Genomic DNA, 25,704 nt, shown 5'->3' with positions numbered 1-25,704 from the left:
GGTGTAGCTACCATAGGTGCAGGGAGTGCAGCTGCTATGGGCCCAGAGCTGAGAGGGGCCACCTTCCCTGTCACAGTTACATGTGTTATATACAGGGGTGTAGCTACCATAGGTGCAGGGGGTGCAGCTGCTATGGGACCAGAGCTGAGAGGGGCCACCTTCCCTGTCACAGTTATATGTGTTATATACAGGGTTGTAGCTACCATAGGTGCAGGGAGTGCAGCTGCTATGGGGCCAGAGCTGAGAGGGGCCACCTTCCCTGTCACAGTTACAAGTGTTATATGCAGGGGTGTAGCTACCATAGGTGCAGGGGGTGCAGCTGCTATGGGCCCAGAGCTGAGAGGGGCCACCTTCCCTGTCACAGTTACATGTGTTATATACAGGGGTGTAGCTACCATAGGTGCAGGGGGTGCAGCTGCTATGGGGCCCAGAGCTGAGAGGGACCACCTTCCCTGTCACAGGTACATGTGTTATATACAGGGTGTAGCTACCATAGGTGCAGGTGGTGCAGCTGCTATGGGGCCCAGAGCTGAGAGGGGCCACCTTCCCTGTCACAGTTACATGTGTTATATACAGGGGTGTAGCTACCATAGGTGCAGGGGGTGCAGCTGCTATGGGGCCCAGAGCTGAGAGGCGCCACCTTCCCTGTCACAGGTACATGTGTTATATACAGGGTGTAGCTACCATAGGTGCAGGTGGTGCAGCTGCTATGGGCCCAGAGCTGAGAGGGGCCACCTTCCCTGTCACAGGTACATGTGTTATATACAGGGGTGTAGCTACCATAGGTGCAGGGGGTGCAGCTGTTATAGGGCCCAGAGCTGAGAGGGGCCACCTTCCCTGTCACAGTTACATGTGTTATATACAGGGGTGTAGCTACCATAGGTGCAGGGGGTGCAGCTGCTATGGGCCCAGAGCTGGGAGAGGCCACCTTCCCTGTCACAGTTACATGTGTTATATACAGGGGTGTAACTACCATAGGTGCAGGTGGTGCAGCTGCTATGGGGCCCAGAGCTGAGAGGGGCCACCTTCCCTGTCACAGTTACATGTGTTATATACAGGGGTGTAGCTACAATAGGTGCAGGGGGTGCAGCTGCTATGGGGCCCAGAGCTGAGAGGGGCCCACTTAGCCTGTCAAAGTATCATGTGCTGTATACATTTTTCAGTATGAGATGATAATTAGGGGCCCTTCCAAAGTTTTGCTATGGGGCCCACATGTATCTAGTTACGCCACTGCAGGTAGCTGTCAAATATTCCTAATTAAAATGATTGTTAAAGAGTAAGTGGAGGCGCTTTTTAGCATTAGATTATGTGAAAGTCTGTTACACAGCTGAGTAATTTTAATTAATTAGGGACAAATTTATTATTTTGCCTGGTGGAGTGACAAAGTAGAAAGTAATAACGCAGCAGCCAATCAACTCAAACTGTCAAGTTACACGTGGGTTTGAAAAATGACCGTTAGTAGCTGATTGGCTGCTGCATATTCACCAACCGCTTTATCACTTCACCGGGCTTAACCCCTTCCTGACAGAGCCTGTTTTTGCCTTCCTGACAGAGCCCTTTTTTTCAATTCTGACATGTCTCACTTAAGTGGGGATAACTTTTTTTTGCTTTTACTTATCCCAGTGATTTTGAGATTGTTTTTTCGTGACACATTGTACTTCAAGTTAGTGGTAAATTTTCGTCGATACAGTCTGTGTTTTTTTGTGAAAAATACCAAAATATCGTGAAAAAATGGAAAATTTAGCGATTTGCAAAATGTTAAATTTTCTGCTTGTGAGACAAATAATCTTACCACTCAAAATAGTGAATAACTAACATAGACCATATGTCTACTTTATGTTGACATCATTATTTCAACTTCCTTTTAATTTTTTGGGACACTAGGAGGCTTACAATATGAATAGCAAATTCTCAAATTTTCAAGAAAATTTCAAACACTGATTTTTTTAGGGACCAGTTCAGTTCTGATGTGACTTTGAGGGACTTGTATGTGAGACACCCCCATAAATGATGCCATTTCAAAAACTGCACCCCTCACAGTATTCAAAACAGCATTTTGGAAGTTTGTTAACCCTTTAGGTGTTTCACAGGAATTAAAACAAAGTGTAGGTGAAATTTCAAAATTTCTTTTTTTTTGCAGATTTGCAATTTTAATACATTTTTCTAAGGAACACAGTACATTTTACTAGAGAAATGTGACTAAAAATTGATTCCCCCAATTCTTTTGTTTTCATAAATATCCTATATGTGGCCCTAGTGTGCACGGTGACCAAACCACAGGCTTCATAATAGAAGGAGCACCTACTTGATTTTGGAGCCTCCTTTTTATGAGATTATTTTTTAGGCACCATGTAGGTTTCTAGGCACCATAACATGCTAAAAGTTAGGAACCCCCCCACAAGTGACCCCATTTTGCAAACTACACCCCTCAGGGAATTCAGCTAGGGGTATAGTGTACATTTCAAACCCGCAGGGGTTTCACCAATTGTGGTACAACTGGGCAGTGAAAATGAAAAATTATTTTTTTTACACAAAAATGCAGTTCTGGCTCCAAATTTGTCATTTTCAGAAGGTATGAAGGAGAAAAAGCACCCCAAAATCTGTGCCCCAATTTCTCCCGAGTACAGCAATGCCTCACATGTGACCAAAAAATACCAGTTGGGTGCATGGCAGGACTCAAAAGGGAAGGAGTGATTTTTGGATTTTGCAGCTCAGATTCTGGTGGAATTTTGGTGGGTGCTATGTCGCATTAGCAAGACCCCCCAAGCACCAATACAGTGGAACCCCCCCACAAGTCACCCCATTTTGCAAACTACACCCCTCAGGGAATTCATCTAGGGGTATAGTGTACATTTCAAACCCCCAGGGGTTTCACCAATTTTGATACAAGTGGGCAGTGAAAATGAAAAATTACATTTTTTTACACAAAAATGCAGTTCTGGCTCAAAATTTTTCATTTTCAGAAGGTATGAAGGAGAAAAAGCACCCCAAAATCTGTGCCCCAATTTCTCCCGAGTACGGCAATGCCTCACATGTGACCAAAAAATACCAGTTGGGTGCATGGCAGGACTCAGAAGGGAAGGAGTGATTTTTGGATTTTGCAGCTCAGATTCTGGTGGAATGAATGGTGGGTGCTATGTTGCACCAATACAGTGGAACCCCCCCACAAGTCACCCCATTTTGCAAAGTACACCCCTCAGGGAATTCATCTAGGGGTATAGTGTACATTTCAAACCCCCAGGGGTTTCACCAATTTTGATACAAGTGGGCAGTGAAAATGAAAAATTACATTTTTTTACACAAAAATGCAGTTCTGGCTCACAATTTTTCATTTTCAGAAGGTATGAAGGAGAAAAAGCACCCCAAAATATGTGCCCCAATTTCTTCCGAGTACGGCAATGCCTCACATGTGACCAAAAAATACCAGTTGGGTGCATGGCAGGACTCAGAACGGAAGGAGTGATTTTTGGATTTTGCGGCTCAGATTCTGGTGGAATTTTGGTGGGTGCTATGTCGCATTAGCAAGACCCCCCAAGCACCAATACAGTGGAACCCCCCCACAAGTCACCCCATTTTGAAAACTACACCCCTCAGGGAATTCATCTAGGGGTATAGTGTACATTTAAAACCCCCAGGGGTTTCACCAATTTTGATACAAGTGGGCAGTGAAAAAGAAAAATTACATTTTTTACACAAAAATGCAGTTCTGGCTCAAAATTTTTCATTTTCAGAAGGTATGAAGGAGAAAAAGCACCCCAAAATCTGTGCCCCAATTTCTCCCGAGTACGGCAATGCCTCACATGTGACCAAAAAATACCAGTTGGGTGCATGGCAGGACTCAGAAGGGAAGGAGTGATTTTTGGATTTTGCAGCTCAGATTCTGGTGGAATTTTGGTGGGTGCTATGTCGCATTAGCAAGACCCCCCAAGCACCAATACAGTGGAACCCCCCCACAAGTCACCCCATTTTGAAAACTACACCCCTCAGGGAATTCATCTAGGGGTATAGTGTACATTTCAAACCCCCAGGGGTTTCACCAATTTTGATACAAGTGGGCAGTGAAAATGAAAAATTACATTTTTTTACACAAAAATGCAGTTCTGGCTCAAAATTTTTCATTTTCAGAAGGTATGAAGGAGAAAAAGCACCCCAAAATCTGTGCCCCAATATCTCCCGAGTACGGCAATGCCTCACATGTGACCAAAAAATACCAGTTGGGTGCATGGCAGGACTCAGAACGGAAGGAGTGATTTTTGGATTTTGCAGCACACATTCTGGTGGAATGAATGGTGGGTGCTATGTTGCACCAATACAGTGGAACCCCCCCACAAGTCACCCCATTTTGCAAAGTACACCCCTCAGGGAATTCATCTAGGGGTATAGTGTACATTTCAAACCCCCAGGGGTTTCACCAATTTTGATACAAGTGGGCAGTGAAAATGAAAAATTACATTTTTTTACACAAAAATGCAGTTCTGGCTCACAATTTTTCATTTTCAGAAGGTATGAAGGAGAAAAAGCACCCCAAAATATGTGCCCCAATTTCTTCCGAGTACGGCAATGCCTCACATGTGACCAAAAAATACCAGTTGGGTGCATGGCAGGACTCAGAACGGAAGGAGTGATTTTTGGATTTTGTGGCTCAGATTCTGGTGGAATTTTGGTGGGTGCTATGTCGCATTAGCAAGACCCCCCAAGCACCAATACAGTGGAACCCCCCCACAAGTCACCCCATTTTGCAAACTACACCCCTCAGGGAATTCATCTAGGGGTATAGTGTACATTTCAAACCCCCAGGGGTTTCACCAATTTTGATACAAGTGGGCAGTGAACATGAAAAATTACATTTTTTACACAAAAATGCAGTTCTGGCTCAAAATTTTTCATTTTCAGAAGATATGAAGGAGAAAAAGCACCCCAAAATCTGTGCCCCAATTTCTCCCGAGTACGGCAATGCCTCACATGTGACCAAAAAATACCAGTTGGGTGCATGGCAGGACTCAAAAGGGAAGGAGTGATTTTTGGATTTTGCAGCTCAGATTCTGGTGGAATTTTGGTGGGTGCTATGTCGCATTAGCAAGACCCCCCAAGCACCAATACAGTAGAACCCCCCCACAAGTGACCCCATTTTGCAAACTACACCCCTCAGGGAATTCATCTAGGGGTATAGTGTACATTTAAAACCCCCAGGGGTTTCACCAATTTTGATACAAGTGGGCAGTGAAAAAGAAAAATTACATTTTTTACACAAAAATGCAGTTCTGGCTCAAAATTTTTCATTTTCAGAAGGTATGAAGGAGAAAAAGCACCCCAAAATCTGTGCCCCAATTTCTCCCGAGTACGGCAATGCCTCACATGTGACCAAAAAATACCAGTTGGGTGCATGGCAGGACTCAGAAGGGAAGGAGTGATTTTTGGATTTTGCAGCACAGATTCTGGTGGAATGAATGGTGGGTGCTATGTTGCACCAATACAGTGGAACCCCCCCACAAGTCACCCCATTTTGCAAACTACACCCCTCAGGGAATTCATCTAGGGGTATAGTGTACATTTCAAACCCCCAGGGGTTTCACCAATTTTGATACAAGTGGGCAGTGAAAATGAAAAATTACATTTTTTTACACAAAAATGCAGTTCTGGCTCAAAATATTTCATTTTCACAAGGAATGAAGGAGACAAAGCACCCCAAAATCTGTGCCCCAATTTCTCCCGAGTACGGCAATGCCTCATGTGTGACCAAAAAGTGGCAGGACTCAGAAGGGAAGGAGTGATATTTGGAGTTTGCAGCACAAATTCTGGTGGAATTTTGGTGGGTGCTATGTCGCATTAGCAAGACCCCCCAAGCACCAATACAGTGGAACCCCCCCACAAGTCACCCCATTTTGAAAACTACACCCCTCAGGGAATTCATCTAGGGGTATAGTGTACATTTAAAACCCCCAGGGGTTTCACCAATTTTGATACAAGTGGGCAGTGAAAAAGAAAAATTACATTTTTTACACAAAAATGCAGTTCTGGCTCAAAATTTTTCATTTTCAGAAGGTATGAAGGAGAAAAAGCACCCCAAAATCTGTGCCCCAATATCTCCCGAGTACGGCAATGCCTCACATGTGACCAAAAAATACCAGTTGGGTGCATGGCAGGACTCAGAAGGGAAGGAGTGATTTTTGGATTTTGCGGCTCAGATTCTGGTGGAATGAATGGTGGGTGCTATGTGGCATTAGCAAGACCCCCGAAGCACGGTGAAATTATGAACCTAATATTCCATAGATGTGTGGTATAATTTAAAACACTCCTTTATACATAGGCCGGGTTTGTCGGGGCAAGTGTCACACTGGAAAATAGTTTGCTTTCTTATTCCCTTTTTATAGCAAACTTTGCACCTTTTTTGTGTCCTGCCCTTTTTTCCAGTGGAGGGGATTTCATCAGGAAAATGCTGCCCTGGTACAATACGGGGGCCAGTACTAGAAGTACTGGGGCCCTCTGCCTGCTGGTTCCCAAATATTAGGCCCTTTATGACTTCCTCTTGAAAGTGCATAAATGTCCCCCTCTGGCCGGTAGAACGGAATAGCACGTAAGCGTTATACAGTGCCATCTGGATGATATACACGGCCACCTTCTTGTACCAGATTTTTGTTTTCCGCAGGGCACTGTACGGCTTCAGTACCTGATCTGAAAGATCCACTCCGCCCATGTACCTATTGTAATCCAGGATACAATTAGGTTTTGAGGTGTGGGTACTGGTACCTCGTACAGGGACGGAGGTGGTACTGTCTCCGTGAATTGTTGTCAGTATAAGGACATCCCTCTTGTCCTTATATTTGACCAACAACATATTTTCGGTGCATATTCCCCTGCTTTCACCCCTTCTCATTACTTGGGCAATGTGCGTTTTTGGGAGGCCTCTTTGGTTCTTGCGCACAGTACCGCAAGCTGCTGTACCTCTTGAACCAAGGGCCTTAAACAGGGGGATGCTAGTGTAAAAGTTATCCACATAGAGGTGATAACCTTTATCCAGGAAGGGGTGCACTAAATCCCAGACAATTTTCCCACTAACACCTACGAGGGAGGGGGGGCATTCTGGCGGTTGAATTCTTGAATCCTTCCCTTCATAAACCCTAAACCTGTGGGTGTACCCTGAGGTGCTTTCACACAGCTTATACATTTTTATGCCATACCTTGCCCTCTTACTGGGAAGGTACTGGCGGAATTTAACCCTTCCTTTAAAATGTATAAGGGACTCGTCGATACAAATAAATTTTTCAGGGATGTACACCTCTTCAAATTTGGCACTGAAATGATCAATGACCGGCCTGACTTTGAATAGCCGGTCAAAGGTGGGATCATCTCTGGGTGGGCACTGTGCATTATCGGTGTAATGTATGAATTTAAGAATTGTCTCAAATCGAGTCCGGGGCATGGCCATACGGTAAAATGGAGTACTGTACAGAACATCTGTACTCCAATATTGCCTAATTTCTGGCTTTTTTACTATGCCCATATGAAACACCAGACCCCAAAACGTCATCATCTCTACTGCATCTACAGGGGTCCACCTAGCAAATGATGACGTGGGGTTTTGAGCAATAAACTGCTGGGCATATAAATTAGTTTGGTCCACCATTAAATTTATAAAATCATCAGAGAAAAATAATTTGAAAAAGTCAATTTCTCTGAGACCTGTGGAATCAAATTGGATTCCTGGCATGCCCAAAAACTCAGGAACCTGGGGCTCAAAATTGTCTGGTGGTGGGGTCCATACTAGATCAATTATTGGGGGGGGAATCTCAGCTGATCTACGGGGGCGTCTTTGAGGGGGTCCCTCATCAGCAGAGGAGGAAGAGGAGCTTAAGGCAAATCCTTCAAATTCCCCGCTTGCATCACTGCCTGTGTCAGAGTCAGAAGCAAGCATGGCATATGCCTCCTCCACTGAATACATTCTCCTGGATGATTGGGAGGACATTTGGGAGGACATTTGGGAGGACATTTGGGATGCCATTTTTATTTTTGTGTTACCGGTAGTGAAATGTTTCAACACGTGTATAGTGTAGGGGGGGGCACAAACTTTATTTCAATCCGGGGGGTATGTAGTGTGTAGTGTGTATGTGGTGCAGAAAAAAAAAAAAATGCTTTATACCAATAAAAAAAAAAAAAATGAAGGGGTTAAAAAAAAAAAAAAATGAAGGGGTTAAAAAAAAAAAAAGGAAGGGGTTAAAAAAAAAAAAGGTCCTGCGCCAAAAATTGAGCACAGATGTTGGTCAGTAACGTCTGTCACTGAACAGCGCTCAAAGGCAACAGGAATTTGATCAAAAAAAAAAAAAAAATAGATCAACCCTGTGCCGAAAGAGATGATCAGTGATGTACGTCACTGATCAGCGCACAGCGGCCACAGGACACCCACAAAATCACAGTGTGTGTAAAAAAAAAAATTAAAAAAATACCCCACAGCACACACACAAAAAAAAAAGGTGATCAGTGATGCGACACTGATTACCAGTGAGGTGCAGCAGGTGCACAACCTTTGGTGCAACTGACAGGTATATATAAAAAAAAAAACCTCTGTACCCCCAAAAAAGTTGCTGATCACCTCAGATATAGTGATCAGCACAAAAGGCGGGGACAGCAGACACAAAATTTAGCACTCTCTATCACTATCTCTCTCTATCTCTCTATCTCTCACTATCTAACACTATCTAACACTCTATGACACTGCAGCAGCAGCACTCACAGGTATATCTATATATAAAAAAAAACCTGCGCCCCCAAAAAGTTACTGATCAGTTAATTTATACTGATCAGCACAAAAGGAGGGGGCAGCAGTCAGTTATATAAAAAATAGTAGCACAATCTGTCACTATCTCTCTCTATCTCTCTCTATCTCTCTCTCTCTATCTCTCTCTATCTCTCTATAACTATCACACTGCAGCAGCACAAAATATAGCACTCTGTCAGTAGGCCTCTCTCTCTATCTCTCTCTCTATCTCTCTCTCTCTATCTATAACTATATCACACTGCAGCAGCACAAAATATAGCACTCTCTGACACTATCTCTCTCTCTATCTCTCTCTATCTCTCTCTATCTCTCTCTATCTCTCTCTATCTCTCTCTATCTATCTCTCTCTATCTATCTCTATCTATCTCTCTATCTATCTAGCTAATACTAATACAGTGCAGCAGCACAATATCACAGTATGGCACAATTATTGCACAGGATCCAGGAAGCAATCAGCAGCGATCAGGTAAGTATTGCAGCAAGTATTTCTGGTCAGTATGGCGGCAGGGGGGTACGGTGACCGCACTGCACGCTTTCCAGACCGGAATGGCGTCTGCAGTGCAGTCACCGTTAGTTTAAATCTCCCTCCTTGGCTGTGATTGGTCCGTCGGTCCGACGGACCAATCACGGCCTTTGGGGGCGGGCGGGGTGAGGTGGGGTGACACCAGTGTCACCCTTACACCCCGCGGTGATTGGTGCTGTACTTTACAGCACCAATCACCTCTGATCCCGTGTCACCGGCGAACGTTATTCGCCGGTGACACAGGAAAACGCTGTGAATGGCTGTTCACACTGAACAGCCAATCACAGCGATCGCCGACGGGGGGGCGGCATCGCAGCCCCCCCGGGGCATGCACGGACATGTCTGCTGTCAGGGACAGCAGACATGTTGAAACTGTCACCGCGTCTATAGACGCGGTGACAGTTTAAATCCATGACGTACATTTACGCCATGTGTCGGGAAGTGCTTCCCGACCATGACGTAAATGTACGTCAAATGTCGGGAAGGGGTTAATATATCCGCTGCTAAATGTGCCTTGGTGCAGAAATGCATTGAACAGATTGGTTGAATCCTACAAATGGGCGGGGCTGGCCTTGGAATGTTGCTCTGTAAAAGAACTGAAGTGGAACTTCAGAGTCACACTGAACAGTGTATTTTGCCTAAAGGGTTCATATATTTTTTGCTGCCCGTTACAGTATAAATAGTAACTGCACTACCTCCAGACATTTCCGCCCGCATGCTTGGGCCCAGTTTCCGTACCCGCTAACAGGAAAATGTGATAGGTGACGACGCGGACACTGTGCGTCATTCTCTCCTGACTTCTGTGCGGCTTTCACACGCAATTTCTTTTAATTTGAAACAGATAAAGTATAATGAACCTCTGATCAACTTGGTTCACAGTGTTTTAAGGAACTCTACCCCGGGGTACCGAACGAGCATAAACGTAAGCCACTTGTACCGCCTCGGTGTGACCATTTCATGGCTTTGCCCGTGTGCAGTTTCGTTAAGTAGCGATGCAGTTGCAGCCGCCTTTAATCCGCTTCTTTACAGGTTTATATTATTTAAAATTATTGTTATGTGTTTTTTATTTTTTGTGAACGACTTATTTTTGCTTCCGATTTGCATACAGTCCGCTTGCTGTCAACATTTGTTATTCAGTTACACCGCTGTATTCAGTGTTATAAATTAGAGTGTAAGCTCTGTGACCGGAGCTTGGCAGCATGATTACAATACCATGCTCCCACCTGCTTGCTGTAAAGTGCTGCACATGAAGTTCCATAGCATAACCCCTGACCAAGGAGGTCCGGATGTCGTACTGCCAATGGGACCACTGCAATGTGACTGACATATTTTTGTTCTGTCCCTTTTTAATCGCTGGTGGCCCTAAAAAGCACAGGTTCTCAAACTCGGTCCTCGGGACCCCACACAGTGCATGTTTTGCAGGTCTCCTCACAGAATCACAAGTGACATAATTAGCTCCACCTGTGGATCTTTTAAAAAGTGTCCGTCAGAAACTAGTGCACCTGTCAGGTGACCTGGAAAACATGAACTGTGTGGGGTCCTGAGGACCGAGTTTGACATCCACTGCCATAAAGGATCCTGTGGACCTTGACCCTAAACCTTATTATTTGCACCTGCATTCTGAGATGTGGGATTTCTCTCATAATAATATGTCAAGTTCTTCTGTATTTTCCTATGAGTGAACCACCGCACCAAGGTGTTTTACTGACTGAGTTGTCCACTGTATTACAGTAACTTATATTCATAATTCCCGCCAGTGTGAGTTTGGCAGATGAGATCCCTCTCCGAATGTTGCATCTTACTACCAAAGACCTGTTATCCTTAAATTTTCCTGCATGTGCCGATGGCTTGCCCCTGTTCCCCTGGCTGTTATTATTGGGTTTCCGTTCTGTCTGTCACATCGTCTGTTTTTATAATTGGCAGGTAACAGGCCGAGAGTCTATGAGAGATCGCTCCTCAAAGCCGGTCAGGATTGCCGAAAGTGACGTTGATGTAAGTAATGACCGGGATCTGGACGCTGACCAATCACAGTATAGAATAAGGGTCCCAGGGCACTGGGACATTCTGGTCATGCGTTGGGCCCGTATAATGACCAATATCTGGGGCCACAGATGCTGTGATAGGACTTTTGGGATAGATATTAGACGCTGGCATCTCCTGGTGTATGCTTTAATGTATATATGCGCGGTGTTAGAGCTCTGGGTGCTGCAGCCTGTGTATGAAGCATCACATCTGTTCCGCTTCTCCCCTGTCTTACCTTTCCAGGTGAAGCTCAGTGTTCTGTGTGAGCAGGACCGGATCCTACAAGATTTAGAGGACAAGATCCGGGCTCTGAAGGACAATAAAGTGAGATTATCCTTAGAGTGTTCTGCTATGAATGAGTCTGATAAAGGGGCACTATCCTATCACGTAAAGAGGCTGAGTGTAGCATCAGCCAATGGGGACTACTCCAAGTGAGTGCGCTCAGCTTGCCCTTGGCACATCTCTGGCTGAGAGATTCATTACATATTAATTTTTAGCAGCAGGATGAGGGCATAATGAGATCCACCTAGTGTTTATCTATAGTATAATATAGCCTGGGGAGTCTCTGGAAGGGATTCTCATTCACAAGTGACAGCAGACTTGCCTTTGCAATGTACTGATCCAGATGACAAAAGGCTTAATTACCATGGGCCTTCCTGCCAGCCAGCGGCTTATACAGCTAATGCATTACAATGAGAATAACCGGACCAGGCATAGCTTAGCAATACCGCCTCATACGACAAACCTGACGTGATTGGGCGCCATGCGGAATCTGCTTCTGGTTATACCACCCCACATCTCTCTCTCTCCTTCCTTCTTTGTGTGTCTTTCTCTCTCTCCCCATCATTTCTCTGTCTTTGTTCTCCTTCCTTTTGTCTCTCCCTCATTTGTCTCTCTCCTTTGTCTCTCTCCTTTGTCTCTCTCTCTCCCTCCTTTGTCTGTCTCTCTCTCTCTCCCTCCTTTGTCTCTCTCTCTCTTCCTCCTTTGTGTCTCTCTCTCTCCTTTGTCTCTCCCTCCTTTGTGTCTCTCTCTCCTGTGTCTCTCTCTCCTTTGTCTCTCTCCCTCCTTTGTCTCTCTCCCTCCCTCCTTTGTCTCTCTCTCTCTCCCTCCTTTATCTCTCTCTCTCCCTCCTTTGTCTCTTTTTCTTTGTATCTCTCTCCCTTCTTTGTGTCTCTCTCTCCTTTGTCTCTTTTTCTTTGTCTCTCTCTCCCTCCTTTGTGTCTCTCTCCCTCCTTTGTCTCTTTCCCCATTTTTGTCTCTCTCTCCCTCCTTTCTCTCTCTCTCCCTCCTTTCTCTCTCTCTCCCCCTCCATTGTCTCTCTCTCCTTCCTTTGTCTCTCTCTCTCTCTCTTTGTCTCTCTCTCCCTCCTTTCTCTCTCTCTCCCCCTCCATTGTCTCTCTCTCCCTCCTTTCTCTCTCTCTCTCCCCCTCCATTCTCTCTCTCTCTCTTCCCCTCCATTCTCTCTCTCTCTCTCCCCCTCCATTGTCTCTCTCTCTCTCCCCCTCCATTGTCTCTCTCTCTCCCTCCTTTGTCTCTCTCTCTCTCTCCCCCTCCATTGTCTCTCTCTCTCCCCCTCCATTGTCTCTCTCTCCCTCCTTTGTCTCTCTCTCTCTCTCTCTCTCTCTTGGTCTCTCTCTCTCTTCCTCCTATGTTACTCTCTTATGACCTTGTTGCTGACTCTCCCTATTGCAGGATAAGCTGGAAACGGTCCTGGAGGTTCTGCACAGACAGATGGATCAGTACAAGGAGCAGCCGCAGCATACAGAGAAAATCTCCTACCAGCAGCGCCTCCTGCAGGAGGATTTAGTGCAAATCCGAGCCGAAATGTCCAAAGTGTCCACTGTACGTCTCCTGATGGTTCAAATACAGACATTAGAGCGCTTCCTCTGTAGTCTTGGGTGTAAAAATTTGAGCACCCTCTTCTGTAGCCTTGGGTTCAGACATCAGTTGGTGGCCCATACTGTCATTCCAAGTGTAGGCCCTAGAGGCCCCCCTCCTATAGTCTTTCTGTAGTGTACCTCCCTTACTGTAGACATTAGTGCCTCCTCCTGTCACCTCAGGTGCAGACGTTAGAGCGTCCCCTCCGGTCACCTCAGACATTAGAGCGCGCTCCTTCCGGTCACCTCAGAAGTTAGAGCACCCCCTCTGGTCACCTCAGAAGTTAGAGCACCCCCTCCTGTCGCCTGAGGTGCAGACGTTGGAGCGCCCCCTCCTGTCGCCTGAGGTGCAGACGTTGGAGCGCCCCCTCCGGTCACCTAGATATTAGAGCGCCACCTCCGGTCACCTCAGACATTAGAGCGCGCTCCTTCCGGTCACCTCAGAAGTTAGAGCACCCCCTCCTGTCACCTGAGGTGAAGACGTTGGAGCGCCCCCTCCTGTCACCTGAGGTGAAGATGTTGGAGCGCCCCCTTCTGTCGCCTGAGGTGCAGACATTGGAGCGCCCCCTCCTGTCACCTGAGGTGCAGACGTTGGAGCGCCCCCCTTCTGTCGCCTGAGGTGCGGACGTTGGAGCGCCCCCTCCTGTCGCCTGAGGTGCAGACGTTGGAGCGCCCCCCTCCTGTCGCCTGAGGTGCAGACGTTGGAGCGCCCCCTCCTGTCACCTGAGGTGAAGACGTTGGAGCGCCCCCTCCTGTCACCTGAGGTGAAGACGTTGGAGCGCCCCCTCCTGTCACCTGAGGTGAAGACGTTGGAGCGCCCCCTCCTGTCACCTGAGGTGAAGACGTTGGAGCGCCCCCCTTCTGTCGCCTGAGGTGCAGACGTTGGAGCGCCCCCCTCCTGTCGCCTGAGGTGCAGACGTTGGAGCGCCCCCTCCCGTCACCTGAGGTGCAGACATTGGAGCGCCCCCTCCTGTCGCCTGAGGTGCAGACGTTGGAGCGCCCCCTCCTGTCGCCTGAGGTGCAGACGTTGGAGCGCCCCCTCCTGTCGCCTGAGGTGCGGACGTTGGAGCACCCCCTCCTGTTGCCTGAGGTGCAGACGTTGGAGCGCCCCCTCCTGTCGCCTGAGGTGCAGACGTTGGAGCGCCCCCTCCCGTCACCTGAGGTGCAGACGTTGGAGCGCCCCCTCCTGTCACCTGAGGTGCAGACATTGGAGCGCCCCCTCCCGTCGCCTGAGGTGCAGACGTTGGAGCGCCCCCTCCCGTCGCCTGAGGTGCAGACGTTGGAGCGCCCCCTCCTGTCACATTAATGATAGAAATAAGATTGACTACAGATATGTATCAGGAGTGAAGGCCGCTATCTGAAAGATATCGTTTACAATAGAAATTGAGAATGTATATTTCATGTACTCTCAGATTATGTACTAACATTGTGAATAGCATTTACTGTTCCTCTTTTGTTAATCTTAAAAAAAAATTTGCCACACCCTGCAAGATGCACTTGTCGCCTTTAGTGTGAATAAGCAGCAATGCAGTATGGGTAATCTGTAGATACATCACATGACCCCATTTGTGTCTCTGTTGCAGGATATGGAGAACTCATGGAATGAATATGTGAGGCTGGAGAGTGACGTCGCCCAACTCAGACAAATGTTACAGGAACAAATGCACAGGTCTCCCTCATCTCAGGTGAGTGTCACCTTATTATCGCTGGCCCCCTCCCCAATCTTATCGTAGTATCTGCTGGTGTTAATAAGTTGTTTATTGCGTCACGCACACAATCTGCGGGTGTAACCATTCAGCTTGTTCTCTCCAGGACAGGGCTCAGTTACAGAAGGATCTGTGGAGAATCGAAGATGTCACCGCCGGTCTCAGTTCTAATAAAGTGAACTATAAAGTGCTCGTAGAATCATTCAAGAATCCAGGTACAGCGGAGCGTATGTAACTAAGCCTGATGGTGTGAGTGTTAGTGAGTCTGTCTGACATAAGGGTGTGAGTGTTAGTGAATCTGCCTGACATGAGTGTGTGAGTGTTAGTGAGTCTGCCTGACATAAGTGTGTGAGTGTTAGTGAGTCTGTCTGACATAAGTGTGTGAGTGTTAGTGAGTCTGCCTGACATAAGTGTGTGAGTGTTAGTGAGTCTGCCTGACATAAGTGTGTGAGTGTTAGTGAGTCTGCCTGACATAAGTGTGTGAGTGTTAGTGAGTCTGTCTGACAAAAGTGTGTGAGCGTTAGTGAGTCTGCATGACATAACGATGTGAGTGTAGTGAGTCTGCATGACATAAGGGTGTTAGTGAGTTTGCATGACATAAGGGTGTGAGTGTAGTGAGTCTGCATGACATAAGGGTGTGAGTGTTAGCGAGTCTGCATGACATAAGGGTGTGAGTGTAGTGAGTTTGCATGACATAAGGGTGTGAGTGTTAGCGAGTCTGCATGACATAAGGGTGTGAGTGTAGTGAGTCTGCATGACATAAGGATGTGAGTGTTAGTGAGTCTGCATGACATAAGGATGTGAGTGTTAGTGAGTCTGCATGACATAAGGATGTGAGTGTTAGTGAGTCTGCATGACATGAGGATGTGAGTGTTAGCGAGTCTGAATGACATAAGGGTGTGAGTGTTAGTGAGTTTGCATGACATAAGGGTGTGAGTGTTAGCGAGTCTGAATGACATAAGGGTGTGAGTGTAGTGAGTTTGCATGACATAAGGGTGTGAGTGTTAATGAGTCTGCATGACATAAGGGTGTCAGTGTTAGTGAGTCTGCATGACATAAGGGTGTGCGTGTTAGTGAGTCTGCATGACATAAGGGTGTAAGTGTTAGTGAGTCTGCATGACATAAGGGTGTAAGTGTTAGCGAGTCTGAATGACATAAGGGTATGAGTGTTAATGAGTCTGCATGACATAAGGGTGTGAGTGTTAATGAGTCTGCATGACATAAGGGTGTGAGTGTTAGTGAGTCTGCATGACATAAGGGTGTGAGTGTTAGTGAGTCTGCATGACATAAGGGTGTAAGTGTTAGCGAGTCTGAATGACATAAGGGTGTGAGTGTAGTGAGTTTGCATGACATAAGGGTGTGAGTGTTAATGAGTCTGCATGACATAAGGGTGTGAGTGTTAGTGAGTTTGCATGACATAAGGGTGTGAGTGTTAGTGAGTCTGCATGACATAAGGGTGTGCGTGTTAGTGAGTCTGCATGACATAAGGGTGTAAGTGTTAGTGAGTCTGCATGACATAAGGGTGTAAGTGTTAGCGAGTCTGAATGACATAAGGGTGTGAGTGTTAATGAGTCTGCATGACATAAGGGTGTGAGTGTTAGTGAGTCTGCATGACATAAGGGTGTGAGTGTTAGTGAGTCTGCATGACATAAGGGTGTAAGTGTTAGCGAGTCTGAATGACATAAGGGTGTGAGTGTAGTGAGTTTGCATGACATAAGGGTGTGAGTGTTAGTGAGTCTGCATGACATAAGGGTGTAAGTGTTAGTGAGTCTGCATGACATAAAAGTGTGAGTGTCTGAATAATCTGCCTATTGTCCAACCTTGTGATTTACAGTGAGTAGCAGCATTGTGACATTCTCAGCTGGGTGAACCACTTAACGGTTTACTGATGAGCCATCGTTCACAGTGAAAATAATTTTTTAGGTGCATCTTCCCCACTGACAATAATCCTGCCTCTGACCATTTGGGTATTGCTACCAAACAATTTGGCTTTTCTTTCCCAATCAATAAGTGGACAATAGATAGAATGTAGAATTTTTTGCAGATTGTCTCACCATTAAGGTCTAATGTGTATGCTTTCACAAAAAGTTTTCATACCTTTTTTTCGATTAATACGCAAAGTGTCAGCTAACTTGGTAATTTTAATATTGCTTATCAGGATATAAAGTAATTTTTACTGAAGTTATCCAGGCTCTATTTGCATTTGATCTGGAACACAAACCAAAAAATACCATCATACCTCACTGGATTGCCAAAATCCTTCAGAACTTGGAAGCCAAGCAGTGAAGGGCCAGGACAGTACCCAGATGGGAGACCCCTGGAGAACTCCGGGTGTGGTATTAAAAGGTTCTGTGTTCCATAAAGCAGTTGCATAGGAAACGCCTACTGCGTGAGGAAATCGCTGTATTTTAGTATCTGCATTATTGCTGTTGGGGTAACCAATCCCACAATAATTCATTTTTAAATAATACATTTAAGTTGTTATTTTATATGGGATCAAAACCTTCCATTTCACCAATGGTCCATTTAATACATATCAAGAGTGCGCCCACAAAGCCTTTTTTTTGTCTTTGGTTTGCTTCTTTGCAAACAAATCTGTATATAAAGAACTAAGGATCCAATAGGTTCTGAGGTTGTTATAAAGTTAAAAAAGGGGCAGGCCAGATGGGCCCTGTGGTTCTTATCCACCGTCACAGTCTATGTAACAATACTGTAGTGCTACTTGGTCAGGACAGTTTCCTCCAGCGCTGAAAAGCTCCTTTCTTCTAGAAAGAAAAACCGTGCCTTTGGTTCCTTCCACGTTTGTGCCTTCTGGTAGCACGGCGTTCACATCGGTTCGTGGTAAACCTACATCACCCCAAAACCCGCCAAGCCTTGTGAAACAGACGCTAGGGATGAGCTTATATCCTCAGCCGTACGTACAGGGAAGATCCAGCTCCCAGCCGCAGCTGCTGCAGAAACCAGAGCCAACCAGAGCACCAATGTCACCAAAGCTTGTGAGTGGTGAGCGGGTGTATTGGGGCATACTCACTGCGCACCAAGCCCTCTGTGATGTCATCTCTATTCCTTTCTCAGGAAGAGGGCGCTCCTCCACGCCCGCCTCTACCAGACATGTACAGCCCCGAAGAAATAAGCCCTCCACCCAATATACCACCCCCACCCGCGTTGCCTCCACCTCTGCGAGAATCGTCAGTTGTCAGGCACACCTCAGTGAGGGGCTTGAAGAGACAGTCGGATGAGAGGAAGAGAGATCGGGAGCTGGTACAGGGTGTAAATGGAGACTACAGGGTAATTATGCCATTGTTTCCCATACATGTCCAACTTATCTGCTGTCCTGCTAGAAGTACGACACTGAGACAAAAATACAGATTACACTGGTTATAGATTTACTGCTGGTGGACATGAATAATGTCATGTACACAATGTAATCCTCCATGTTCTCTGGTGACAGGTAGAGCTGCGGACGTACGTGAGCGATCCGGAACTCGCTAATCTGGGCGACTCCATCCCCCCATCCTCTGGCTTCCTGGGCTCTGATTCTGGCTACCAATCATTGCCCACTAGAGGTAAGGAAACATATAGATGAGTGGACCGGGGTCACCCCTCAGGCTACTTGTGTGGTAGAGGGATGTTTCGGTGTTCTCAGTCCCCATACAGATAACCAGATGCCGTATAAAGATTCCTGAGCGAATGCTCACATTAGTGACATGGTGACTGCAGGTATAGACGTCGGTATAAATCTTTGCTGTCATGCTGGGTACAAATCTCTGGATGAGCCTGAACATTTTTCATTATGTACAGTTTAATATTATTGAGGTATGAAATATAGGGATGTACTATTAACTGCTATGGTGGAGTATGTTCATGTTATATAGATTGTAAGCTCTTAAGGAGCAAGGTCCTCTTCCCTTGTCTGCTTTTCCTTCCCTCACTTATACCATCGACCCCTACACACATACACACACACACACACACACACACACACACTGCCAACTACGACACAGATCTTTTGCGTTTAGCCATCGATGATTAAGTGTTTATGTCGGCAGCAATGGTTCTATAGTCTGTGCGGATGGGGATAAGTCTGAGGCTGCAACGTGGTTAGCACTGATGTCATAGGTGCATTTTAAAAATGCCTGGGGACGCCTGCGGTTTTGTAGACACCCCCAGAACACAGCATGTTTCTGCCCAGAAATGCCAGCTTCCTGTCAGTCACACTTTACGATTCAGTCGTGAACGGTACTCATGCACCGCTGTCCGATAATCACTCATTTTGCGAATTCTCTCATTAATAATCCATGCTGAATAACCCCCTTTTCCCCTTCAGTGGTAAACCCAAGAATTTTCTGGGCTATGATTCAGCGACCAGACTGAAAATTCTTGGGATTGCCACTGCTTAGTGCTTAGCCCCGGCTCCGGCTGTTTGGGCCGTGCCGGGAGACAGAGTGGTGTTTTTTTTTAAGGTAGTGCTCCCCCTAAAAAACTCACCCAGTGGGGAGCGCTACCTAAAAAAAAAACCACCACTGAAGGGGTTAATGTGGTTACTCTTCCTGTACTCTGGGCAGCATACTGGATGGTTAGACCTGCCGGTGATGAGACCGTCCGTGTATAGGATGGTCCACGTCGGTTTTCCAGTATTTGTCCTCTTTGGAGCGATGCTGATGACTCTTCTTACATCAGTGACCTGTGATTCCACAAATGATATTTCCCCCCAGGTTTATCTGGATCAACATCCAGACTCTCCCAGTCTTCATCTATCGCATCTTACGTCACGCTGCGGAGGGGCCCCGCCACCGACGCTTCTAAGGTAATGCAAACATTGGTGTTGTTGTTGTGTAACCTATTGGAGTCCGTCATCCCATACAACAGGTTTCTGTGTGTTTCTAAACAGGACAGACCAAAAAGTGCCTTTGAGCGCCTTTACGCCGGCGACAACCAAAGAGGTAAAATGAGCGCCGAAGAGCAACTGCAGCGCATGAAACGGCATCAGAAATCCTTAGTCCGCGAACGCAAGAGAACGCTCAGCCAAGGAGACAAACAGCCCGTCCCGAACCGACCGGCCTCCCGGCCCTTGTCTGCGGACATCAGCTCAGTATGTTAGCGCGGAGGGAGAATCTTCCTCTATAGCATCTCATAGAAAGCACTTTATTGCAGTGTGCATGGTACACGAGATTGCGTCTCAGCTACAGGTAGTTTCATTGCTTCAATAAGACTAATAGCTGCAGGGATTAACGACGGGCTGCGCGGACTGGAGTCACGTAGTCCACTGGCATTTTTTTTTAATGACACAATGTAATGTAAAACCGTTTCTAACGATAATAGATTGTCATTTCTTTTTCTAAGGAAATATTTGATCCATTTCCATTGTCATTGCCGCTTTTAGACTGTTAACAAGCACAAACTCACTGAAGGCACTTTGCACGTCTATAGATAATTGATAATATAGTTTATATAAAAATGCTTCAGCACAACAGGGATAGTTCCGGGTTCTGTAGTTAGGTCTCCATAATGTAGGGTGCTATACACATGCAGTGAATTCTTCCACATGCTTCCTCCTATTAATTGTCATGGTCCCCTCTAACTCATCCCACGAGCTCCTCTGCTTCTCAAACCCTCATTCATCACCTCGGCGCCTCTCCTTTTTTTTTTATGTTGACAGAAAGTATTATATTAATTTGTTTGCAGTACTCGCTAACTGCCATACTCATTGCTACCAGGCTTTGTTTGCGTTTTAGCAGCTCCTGCATTAATTACATGTGCCTGTTAATTGCAACGTTCTCCATCCTCTTACCAGTAACTTCCATCAGCTGACCATCGTCTGTTCCTAAACATTTTCTGGTTTAGCAGAAAACGCAGAGAAAGGTTCCGGGCGCCTGCAGTCCGGTTTCCGCTTAGTGATTGCACATGTAGGAAGGCTTAGGATGATGTTACGTAGATGACATTTCTTTATTCTTTGTTGCAGATGGTGAGGGTTCTGTAGATCTGTTCTTGTAGAGTCAGGTAACTGCACCGGTATTGCCTTTGGCAACACTAAAAAGTCCCCTGTAACCCTGCCACCACACCTGCCCCTATCCGATCTTACCCTCTTGGCAGAACCTTCTCTGCCACTACCAAGCTAAGTGGCTCCCTGTTGTGCAGTGCCTACTCCTGTGTGGGCCACACAACATCATTCATAGATCTCCTGTTACCCACACACAGTAGAAGCAGCTATTTTGTGAACTGAAGGAATGTTCATGAGAATGCAACAATTTCACCTAGGAACCCGTGACATCACTGAGAATGCAGCCTATACAGTCACTAGGAACCAGTGACATCACTGAGAATGCAGCCTATACAGTCACTAGGAACCCATGACATCACTGAGAATGCAGCTTATACAGCACTAGGAACCCATGACATCACTGAGAATGCAGCCTATACAGTCACTAGGAACCAGTGACATCACTGAGAATGCAGCCTATACAGTCACTAGGAACCAGTGACATCACTGAGTATGCAGCCTATACAGTCACTAGGAACCAGTGACATAACTGAGAATGCAGCCTATACAGTCACTAGGAACCAGTGACATCACTGAGAATGCAGCCTATACAGTCACTAGGAACCAGTGACAACATTGAGAATGCAGCCTATACAGTCACTAGGAACCATTGACATAAATGAGAATGAAACCTATCCAGTCACTAGGAACCTATGACATCAATGCAGTCTATCCCTACATTAGGAGATGGTGACATCACTGAGAATGCAGCTTATACAGCACTAGGAACCCATGACATCACTGAGAATGCAGCCTATACAGTCACTAGGAACCAGTGACATCACTGAGAATGCAGCCTATACAGTCACTAGGAACCAGTGACATCACTGAGAATGCAGCCTATACAGTCACTAGGAACCAGTGACATCACTGAGTATGCAGCCTATACAGTCACTAGGAACCAGTGACATCACTGAGAATGCAGCCTATACAGTCACTAGGAACCAGTTACATCACTGAGAATGCAGCCTATACAGTCACTAGGAATCAGTGACATCACTGAGTATGCAGCCTATACAGTCACTAGGAACCAGTGACAACATTGAGAATGCAGCCTATACAGTCACTAGGAACCAGTTACATCACTGAGAATGCAGCCTATACAGTCACTAGGAACCAGTGACATCACTGAGAATGCAGCCTATACAGTCACTAGGAACCAGTTACATCACTGAGAATGCAGCCTATACAGTCACTAGGAATCAGTGACATCACTGAGTATGCAGCCTATACAGTCACTAGGAACCAGTGACAACATTGAGAATGCAGCCTATACAGTCACTAGGAACCAGTTACATCACTGAGAATGCAGCCTATACAGTCACTAGGAACCAGTGACAACATTGAGAATGCAGCCTATACAGTCACTAGGAACCAGTGACATCACTGAGAATGCAGCCTATACAGTCACTAGGAACCCATGACATCACTGAGAATGCAGCTTATACAGCACTAGGAACCCATGACATCACTGAGAATGCAGCCTATACAGTCACTAGGAACCAGTGACATCACTGAGAATGCAGCCTATACAGTCACTAGGAACCAGTGACATCACTGAGAATGCAGCCTATACAGTCACTAGGAACCAGTGACATCACTGAGTATGCAGCCTATACAGTCACTAGGAACCAGTGACATCACTGAGAATGCAGCCTATACAGTCACTAGGAACCAGTTACATCACTGAGAATGCAGCCTATACAGTCACTAGGAACCAGTGACATCACTGAGTATGCAGCCTATACAGTCACTAGGAACCAGTGACATCACTGAGAATGCAGCCTATACAGTCACTAGGAACCAGTTACATCACTGAGAATGCAGCCTATACAGTCACTAGGAACCAGTGACATCACTGAGTATGCAGCCTATACAGTCACTAGGAACCAGTGACAACATTGAGAATGCAGCCTATACAGTCACTAGGAACCAGTGACATCACTGAGAATGCAGCCTATACAGTCACTAGGAACCAGTGACATCACTGAGAATGCAGCCTATACAGTCACTAGGAACCAGTGACATCACTGAGAATGCAGCTTATACAGCACTAGGAACCCATGACATCACTGAGAATGCAGCCTATACAGTCACTAGGAACCAGTTACATCACTGAGAATGCAGCCTATACAGTCACTAGGAACCAGTGACAACATTGAGAATGCAGCCTATACAGTCACTAGGAACCAGTGACATCACTGAGAATGCAGCCTATACAGTCACTAGGAACCAGTGACAACATTGAGAATGAAACCTATCCAGTCACTAGGAACCTATGACATCAATGCAGTCTATCCCTACATTAGGAGATGGTGACATCACTGAGAATGCAGCCTATCCATTCACTAGGAACAGTGGACATAATTGGCACTGCAGCCTATACAGTCACCAGGAACCAGTGACATCACTCAGAATGCAGCCTATCCATACAATAGGAGATGGTGACATCACTGAAGCACTTTTAAATTGATGCACTGAATTCTCATGAATATGATTCTGCAAATAAAATGACTGCTTGACCTCATTTAATAACCATGTCTGGATGTTGACCGCACAAGAAATTGGGTGTGCACCGAGGCACCTGCATAGTACCTGTGAATTTCAACACCTTATTTTCCTAAATTTTTTTTACTAAAAAAAAAACCCGAAACATTTAATTATTTTGCGAAGCAATGGCTGCAGGAAGGGGCACCCTGAGAAATGCTCCCTTTTATTATTTTAATAACTTTCCTCTAAAACCAAAATTGATATATATGACGTATACGCGTTAAGAGCGTCTGCATCGTACTTTACCAAAGGCGCCCGTTCTCTGGCCAACTGCTGACATTATTCCGTTCTATGGAAAACACCAGCAGGAACCAAAGTGCGCAATGCGCTACAAAACCGGATTATGCGCAACGGCTTATCCATGTTGTTGTAAATCAGGTCCTGTGTGTGGGTGACTGGTTCCCTTTACTGATAGGATTTGTGATAACACTCCTCATATCCTCCGTATTAATACGCCACTGCATCTGTTACAGATATCTCCTGCACACACAGAGCAATAATTACTTTGTCAACACTGTACAGAATACTGTGACCTTTTTTAAAGACATGTTTTATTCGAATGTTAACTTTAGTACTTGTCTTAAAACTCACATTATCTGATCCTTTTGGACACAGTGTTAATATGAACTCGGTGCTGTCTAATGTATGTCTGCCAATAAACTGGAACCAAGATAACGGAGAATTCTTACAATCTCATTTTTCGCTGGACGCTGTTGGTAGCAGGGCCTGGTATCAAGGAGTATCGCGTAGTCGCTGTGATCTCTGGAGATCTGCGAATGAGAGGCGAAGACTGATGAATCATTAATTAAAAGGAAACAATCGTCACAATGCTTATTATGACATCACTAAAGTCGAAGCTGTAGTAGCGGGCGCAGAAGCCCCTTAGTTTGTGCAACATCGAATAACGCGGCGGCGCAGCTGCGGCTGTTGTTCAGATTTGTTTCCTTTTTCATTTATCCGAGGGCTGCATTGATTTATCAGCAGATAAATGTGTAGTGGGATGCAGTGTAATGATTTTCCTTTTCCTTATATGAAAATAATTTCTTTGCATTAAACGCCAGCGGAGCGCCCTGCCCAATGTCCGTACAGGAGAGAGATGGTCCGTGGGACGACTCCACAGTGTCGGGGGCCGATAGAAGACCTCACTGTATGTGTATTTATGTGTCTGTACATTTCCTAGCTGAAAGAGAAGTTGGAAGCAAGAAAGTTACATTTCTGTTCCTAGTGTTGGGTCAGACAAGATCAGAAACTTTAGTATGTAACAACTAACAACCAATGTGCAGATGTTGGTGTAAGACTGACCAGTGACCATATCTATGTTATATGAGCTAATGGCTTGTTTCTTTGTCTTTACTGTAGAAATGTCATTATTATTATGTGTCACAATGTCCCAGTGTGGGTCTAGATGTGGGTATTCCTGGATGGAGTTGGGCAGATCCTAATCTGTGTGTTTGAGTGGGTCTAGATATGGGTATTCCTGGTGGGGGTGTGGCCTATCCCAGTGTTTGTCTTTGAGTGAGTTTAGATGTGGGAATTGCTGGTGAGAGTTGGGCCTATACCAGTTTGTGTGAGTGGGTCTAGATATGGGTATTCCTGGTGGGGCCTATCCCAGTGTTTGTCTTTGAGTGAGTTGAGATGTGGGAATTGCTAGTGAGAGTTGGGCCTATACCAGTGTGTGTGAGTGGGTCTAGATATGGGTATTCCTGGTGGGGGTGGGGCCTATCCCAGAGTGTGTCTTTGAGTGAGTTGAGATGTGGGAATTGCTAGTGAAAGTTGGGCCTATATCAGTGTGTGTGAGTTGGTGTAGATATGGGTATTCCTGGTGGGGCCTATCCCAGTGTTTGTCTTTGAGTGAGTTTAGATGTGGGAATTGCTAGTGAGAGTTGGGCCTATATCAGTGTGTGTGAGTTGGTGTAGATGTGGGTTTTCCGCGTGGGAGTCTGGTCTCTCTCTGTCTTGTAACTGGAGGTGTTTAACACTATTTGTATCTGTTATCAGTGGAAACGAGAGCAGGAGTTTGATTTCCAGCTGCTGGAGAGGGCCGCTCGCAATGCAGAGGACCGAGAGAGGGAAGATAATGACTGGGTACATGCGAGGGCCGTACAAGTCACAGAGCTAGATTTGGAACCACAGGACTATGATTTGGATATCAGTAAGGAGGTAATGTCTAAACAAGAGGTAGAACACACGCGGAGAGGGTTGGAGGGTGCAGT

General features: G+C 45.9%; 1 protein-coding gene across 6 annotated transcripts in view; it reads left to right on the top strand.

Annotated features, from left to right (window-relative positions):
* Positions 1-25,704, top strand: part of PLEKHA7 (pleckstrin homology domain containing A7) — a 218,600-nt gene that overhangs the window by 185,360 nt on the left and 7,536 nt on the right. For 4 of the 6 annotated variants that reach the window (XM_083164693.1, XM_083164692.1, XM_083164697.1 and 1 more), the window contains 12 exons: positions 10,138-10,218; positions 11,220-11,288; positions 11,562-11,642; positions 13,011-13,160; positions 14,779-14,880; positions 15,008-15,116; positions 17,671-17,897; positions 17,977-18,189; positions 18,353-18,467; positions 19,617-19,708; positions 19,793-19,993; positions 25,490-25,651. In XM_083164693.1, the coding sequence (XP_083020819.1) occupies positions 10,138-10,218; positions 11,220-11,288; positions 11,562-11,642; positions 13,011-13,160; positions 14,779-14,880; positions 15,008-15,116; positions 17,671-17,897; positions 17,977-18,189; positions 18,353-18,467; positions 19,617-19,708; positions 19,793-19,993; positions 25,490-25,651 (1,602 nt within the window). The remainder of the gene's footprint in view (positions 1-10,137; positions 10,219-11,219; positions 11,289-11,561; positions 11,643-13,010; positions 13,161-14,778; positions 14,881-15,007; positions 15,117-17,670; positions 17,898-17,976; positions 18,190-18,352; positions 18,468-19,616; positions 19,709-19,792; positions 19,994-25,489; positions 25,652-25,704) is intronic. The other 2 variants (XM_083164696.1, XM_083164695.1) reach the window with 1 other exon arrangement.

This window comes from Crinia signifera, chromosome 11 (genome assembly GCF_055691185.1).
Source record: "Crinia signifera chromosome 11, ASM5569118v1, whole genome shotgun sequence".
Taxonomy (NCBI): domain Eukaryota; kingdom Metazoa; phylum Chordata; class Amphibia; order Anura; family Myobatrachidae; genus Crinia; species Crinia signifera.
This window is presented reverse-complemented; position numbering and strand designations above follow the sequence as displayed.